Raw genomic sequence first — 6448 nt, 5'->3', positions numbered from 1 at the left:
TGCGGGCGTCGTTGTTGCGTGTCGCCTCTACCCGCGGGTTTAGCAACCACAAGCGCCGCCCTTGCGCGTGGGCGTAGTGCCCGTGCGCAGGTGGTCGCCGTGCTTGCGGGCGTTGCTGCAGGGAGCGTGCCTGTATGTGAACAGAGATTGCGTGTCAAGTCACACGTGCCGTCACTGATGTGATTGGCTTGTTGGGCCCCTATGACTAGCAAGAACCCTTGCGGATTCTAAGCTTGGGGTTGATCTCTTTAGGGGATTGACCTCCTTAGAACTTTATAGGGGTTCCTTCCTCCAGGTTGCTGCTCAAAGGCTGCTAAAAAAATTCATCTATTTGTTCTCAAAAGAGGATGAATAAATGACTATTTATAGAGCTTCTAAACCCCAAATCCTAATAGGACACCTATTCAAGACTAATAATAGGACTCCTACTAAAGACTCATATTTCTAGCCAACTTTTAATGCTTCTTTAAGAAGTAACCTCCAAAGTAATCCTATCCTTATTCGACCTCTTCATCTCTTTAATAGAGGTCGACTAGGTAGGTTTTACATGCATGTCCCTTTCGATGAAACTCAATTAGGACTCTCCTAGCTAGAGTCCTAACATACCTATAGTCCATCATCCATCTAATATCTCAGAGACCATATACCAAGCATGGTGCTATCAAACCCGTATAGTTTTTACTCGAGTTTCGCTCTAATCAGATTCTCCCGGAGAACTCTTTCTCTTTCAATCCGAATGACCCTGACTAGAGATTTGTCTAAGCAAGAATACATGGGATATTCCTCTCATGACACCGAGAGCAGATGATCCTCTATCGACACTCAATAGCCCTCGTAAGGTTGACTGTCACTCTCGATGATCGGTTGTATTAGATTTGGAACATCCAAACATATAAGTCTGGTATCAAAGAGTGGAGCACTCATATAGGACATCCTTAGTGTCTCAAGTCTAAAGACCATATACATCACTAGGACAACGAAATCACTGTTTGACAATGAGGTATAATTAACCATCTAGCATTCCGTGAGTGAATCAATTGGTGAACTCATTCTCCAATGAACACCTGCACTGTATCCCTAGTGTCTCCACATGAGCAGCTATAAGACCAGCTGCCTCTATCATATGGATGAGTATATAGCATATTAGTCTCTCCAGTTATCTCGATATCCCTCTCAAATAACCTCTGACCATGATTATTTATGATTTGTGTATAAAGATAAATCGGTCTCATTATAATGATCTCATCACGATTCAATTTATATTTCACAGTTCACAGATCCATGAACATCACTATATATATATATATATATATATATATATATATATATATATATGGTTATCGATGTGTTTTACACAAAAACGCGCATCTATAAGTGAATGAAGCACGTCATGTTTGCATCCACGAGCAAGATGACACTGTAGCGGTGTATGATGGGAACTTATGCTGATGATACGAGGAATACGTATGTGCTTGGAGTTGGATAGTCGTCGTCCAGTTGGGACTCCTCCAGCGGAATGCATTCGATTCGTGCTAATTTGCTCCGCCATTTGCAAACATCCACAGCTGATCGGAAAAGGAAAAGGTCACCACGATTAAATTGGGGACGCGGGCCTTGAACGTTTTAGAACGAAAGCTTTGGGGATGAGCAGAGGACAAGTTTACTTGCCGTCGGTCATCACGAGCGCTGCAAGTTTCAAAGTAGGAGGGCCATGCCCAGTCAACGTGGAATTGAAGGAGGTTCAGAATATACAATATAACCTTAGAAAGTTTTGGAAGCCAAAGGAGATACCGACAACTTCGACTCAAATACCATGAACGTATGGAACATGCAAAGGCGACCGTCATTTGTTCCACCGGTCAGCAAACGAAAGCACAGAATAATGAGTAAAAAAGACCTGGAACCGATCGACCGACTGCTAAGAGTTGCATCAGGAGAAGCTGAATCGACCCTAACGATTCGCCTCGCTACTAAGTATTCTTCTTCTAGTTGGTCAAGTCTTCTTAAGCCTGTTGGCGATTCCAAATAATGGCAATCTTTCACTCCATGCACCTACATGTGAATAATGATGCAAGTCATCGCCTTTTGGCCTATAGCGATCAAAATTCTTGACGTCGTCCTTGACGGTAAAAGCCTCTGCGCTTGCAGTCTGCCCGCCTACATTGGCTCTTCATCCTGACCTTCCAGTCCCAAGGATTGTCTGGCTTTTCTGTCCGTTTGAACCAGTCTCTCTCCAGCCCTTGCTCCCCTATATTAATTTCAATGTACTCTCTCTCTCTATGTATATAAATATTTGTTGTTAGCTGCTCGTCGCATCTCCCACCTCATCGCTTTTTTGCGTTCTCTCTCCTCCCTTCTCCCTCGGCACTCATGGGCAACTGCTTGCCGAGCTTGGCTCATGAGCCCAGGAGACGTAAGAGCAAGAACAGACCTCACGGTGCCGTGGCTCCACTACACCACCGTGCGGATGAACCTGAGAAAGGAGGTCAGCCACAAGCAGAGGACGACGGCAACAAGGTCGGTGCGAGGGTGAAGGTGGTGATGACGAAGGAGGCGGCGGCCGTGCTGCTATCCATGCTCGCCGGCAGCAATGGGAGAAAGGTGGAAAGCATGCTGCGGGAACTGAAAGAAGAGAAAGGCCGCAGCTTCAGCTCGGCAAAGCCTGCGTCTGGCGGGGACCTTTGGAGACCCACTCTCGAGAGCATACCGGAGAATTAACGTTAGATCCATGAAGTTAATGTTATAGATGGTTTGCAGATTAATCTTACATGTACCCAGAATTAATCCGCCGCTTTGATTGATATCACTGTCTCGATCCATATGGAAGCTTGAATTGATAGACAAGGCAGAGAGGCCTCTCTATGTTCTCTTTATCGGATGTAGACATCAATTTCCAACGACATTCCCAAAAAATAAATATATATACTGGAGTATAATTACTTCTCTCAAACAAAGAACTGGAGTTGTTCGGTCTACTTACCAAAAATGATTGGGGTGAAGTGCATGGCTTTCTGGTAAGAGAGTTGCGGGCGCCTTTTTACACCAGTCAGGACGGAAATCAAGGTGGCGAGGAACACCCAAATTAAGGTTCGATTTGAAAGAAAGAGGTAGCAATTTAGTTATTTTTTAATGGGTTCTTTCTACATATAAATACTTTTAAAAAGTTTGTAAATAACATATTTATCATTATAAACTTTGGTGTGTATGCATAGAGATCCTCAATTATATGCCATAATTGTTAATATATTCCACCCAATATACGTGAGTTGCTAATGGGTTCTTTCTACGTATATATATATATATATATATATATATATATATATATATATATATAATTGTTAGCATCATACAAGAGAACTAAGAAACCCAAACCCATTACTTTTAGTGTCACAATGGGGGTCTAAAAGATATTAAATAAATCGAAGTTTCAGTCGTTAGCATCCAACTTACAATCACTTGTAATGAAGATTAGCTAAAACGACATACATACAATCAAGTTGTTTGGCTTTGGAAGAACATATGTATTCACACGGATCGGCTGCACAGCGTATGAAGAACACTAGAAACAGCAGAAAGCGGCTACATTGATGACAACAAATATCTGAGGTCCGCATCGATTTGATCTCATTTGAAACGGATAGAATATGGGTTGTTGGTGGCGAGAGAGACCTTCTGGTGCATGCATGTGTTGTGTGCGCGCGCGCATGCACAGCACGTGTGGTTCTGCGGGTCTACTAAAGCTGTTTTGGAGTTTGGTTCCCATGTCGTCCGTCCGCCAGTGGCCGGTTGCATGCTAACAGAGAAACAATGCATGCACGCATGCATGCATCATTAGACTAAACTGTCTTGTTCGGAAAATGGCTCCTGACATTGTTCCTTGCGGTTGTCCCCTCTGCGGTTGCAGCACGGACGACAAAGCAGGGTGCGAAAAATGCAGCATCCTTAGGAACCAGGTTTGACTGCAATGTGAACCAGGTTTGACTGCAATGTGCATTGCTTCACGGGGAGAACTAAAGGAGGTGTTGTGTTTCTTTGGTTAGGCAAGTTGTTAGAAATGGTTGCTTCTTCTTCTTCTACGCACTCGCATGCAGATGCAATGTTCAAAAACCTGAAAACTGTGATGCAAGATCGTACGTGAAAAATGCAACCACAATTGCAGCCAGGAGGTGATAGCAGCCTATCAAGGATGTCGTTCTTGGATCGATGTGATGAAAATGATTTACGGGTCAGAGACTTCGCGAGTGAGTCCGCTAGTTATCAACCGTATCTATGTGAGAAACATATAGTTGATGTCTAACAATTTGTTCTCGTATAAAGTGAAAATCGATGGCTATGTGTTTCATGCGTGAGTGAGATACTGGATTGGCGTATAGGTAAGTGGCTCAGACATTATCACAATATATTGTAGGAGTAGAGGTGATGTTGATGCCAAGTTCCCTGAGTAGATTCATGACCCAATTGAGTTCTACAACAGCGGTTGCTATAACACGGTTTTCAGTTTCAGTTGTAGAACGGACAACTGTCTTTTGCTTCTTAGAACTCTAACTGATTAGATTGAGTCTAAGAAAGATAATATACCCTAACGTGGATGTTTTGTCATCAAAATTTCTTGCTCAATCAGCATCAACAAAGGTATGGAGATGAAGGGGGGAGTGTTTGTGAAAAAAAAAGTCCATGATTGAGGGTTCCGCGAAGATATCGCAAGATTCGTTTGATTACAGACCAATATATAGTAGATAGTCGATGCATAAATTGAGATAATTTGTTGATAGCTAACGAGATAGCTGGACGGGTGAGATCAGTACTGTAAGGAACCAAGGACTTGTCGATATTGAGTTAGGTCTGTAGTAGAGCTTCCATCATATAATTTGAGCAACTCGTTAGTAGACAGAGGTGTTGTAACTACATTTGCATCTTGCATATTCAATTTGGATAATAGATCTTGAATATACTTTCGTTGTGATAGAAAGAGTCTTGAAGAAGTGTATGTTGCTTCCACTCCCAAAAAATAGCTCGATGTTCCCAAATCTTTAAAAGAGAATCGATTTGCTAAATGCCTTGATTTCTATATGATTATTGTTGGTGATAATAATATCGTCCACATATACCAGAAGATATATTATAGTACCACTTCGGTGACGGAGAAATAGGGAGGTATCAGACTTAGAGTTGATGAAGCCAATTGATACAAAAAAAGGAGCCAAATTCAATGTACTAAGCTCTTGGAGCTTAACGAAGTCCATAAATACCTTTTTGTAGTTTATAAACATGCTTTGGATATCGAGGGTGGATGAAGCCAAGAGGTTGCTGCATGAAGACATCGTCAGCTAGGTTCTCCTGTAAAAAGGTATTGTTAACATCGAGTTGTCGTAAATGCTAGCCTTGTGAGATGGCCAAACTCAGAATAAGGTAAATTGTTGTAGGTTTAATAGTAGGACTAAATATCTTTGTGAAGTCAACACCAAAACATTGATGAAACCTTTTGACCACTATACATGCTTTATATCTGACAACGGATCCATCTGGGTATCGCTTAATTCGAAAGACCAACTTACACCCGATGATATTTTGTGTGGGATAAGAGTGTACAAGGGTCCATATAGAATTATGGAGGAGGGCATCATATTCTTCACACATGGCTTTACACCCGTATGAAAATTTTTGGACTTGAGTAATTTTGGTAGGTTTAGTGGTCTCTGACGAGGATGTTGTGATGGTATACAGGTCAAGGACTTACCGTGGTTTAAAAACACCACTTTTGGAGCATGTTGTCATTGGATGTCCAGGGGCTATAGGATGTGTTGTAGGTATGGGTGGTGAAGAGGCACTAAGATGGGTTAGGGGAGGTTGAGGAACTTCAGTGTCATTGGTCCCAGGAGAGGAGAAAGATAGTGGTTGTGTTTCTGAGGGAATGTCTTCAGTTGTAGGGGAACCTTGTGAAGAAGGAAGAGGCGCAATGGTGGGGGTGAGGTGCTGTTGAACCGGGAGAGGGAGAGAGTATGGATCATGAGAAGGACTGGATGGTACTATAAGAGACTCGATTGACAGGATTGATGGCATACTCCAGTAATATATATATATATATATATATATATATATATATATATATATATATATATATATATATATATATATATATATATATATATATATATATATATATATATATGATGGAGTAGGTCGCACAGTAGGAGACTCAGGGTTTTGAAACGGAAACGTGGTTTCGATAAAAATAACATGACGGGACATAAAAACTTTTTGAGATTGAGGCATCGTAACATCGAAAGGCATTATGTTCAAGAGAGTATATCCAATGAAAACACAAGGCTTAGATTTTGAGTTTAACTTATGTGAGGTATAGGGACGGAGTCATAGATAACATAAACATCCAAACACTTTGAGTTTTTGAAGGTTTTAAGATTTGTGAAATAATTTTTTAAATGATGAC

The 6448-nt window shown here is 41.5% G+C and overlaps 1 protein-coding gene across 1 annotated transcript; it reads left to right on the top strand.

Moving 5' to 3' along the window:
- The first annotated feature begins 2370 nt into the window (after positions 1 to 2370).
- LOC103981744 (uncharacterized) lies at positions 2371 to 2718 on the top strand. The gene has a single exon (XM_009398479.2). The coding sequence runs from the start codon at positions 2371 to 2373 to the stop codon at positions 2716 to 2718; it is 348 nt and encodes a 115-aa protein (XP_009396754.2).
- The last annotated feature ends 3730 nt before the right edge of the window (positions 2719 to 6448 follow it).

Source organism: Musa acuminata, chromosome BXJ2-4, assembly GCF_036884655.1.
Source record: "Musa acuminata AAA Group cultivar baxijiao chromosome BXJ2-4, Cavendish_Baxijiao_AAA, whole genome shotgun sequence".
Classification (NCBI taxonomy): domain Eukaryota; kingdom Viridiplantae; phylum Streptophyta; class Magnoliopsida; order Zingiberales; family Musaceae; genus Musa; species Musa acuminata.
Note: the sequence above shows the minus strand (reverse complement) of the source record. Positions and strands in the feature narration are given on the sequence as shown.

Bases quoted from the DNA above. Each gene is read 5' to 3' on its own strand.
- LOC103981744 (XM_009398479.2), top strand. From the start codon at position 2,371: ATGGGCAACTGCTTGCCGAGCTTGGCTCATGAGCCCAGGAGACGTAAG.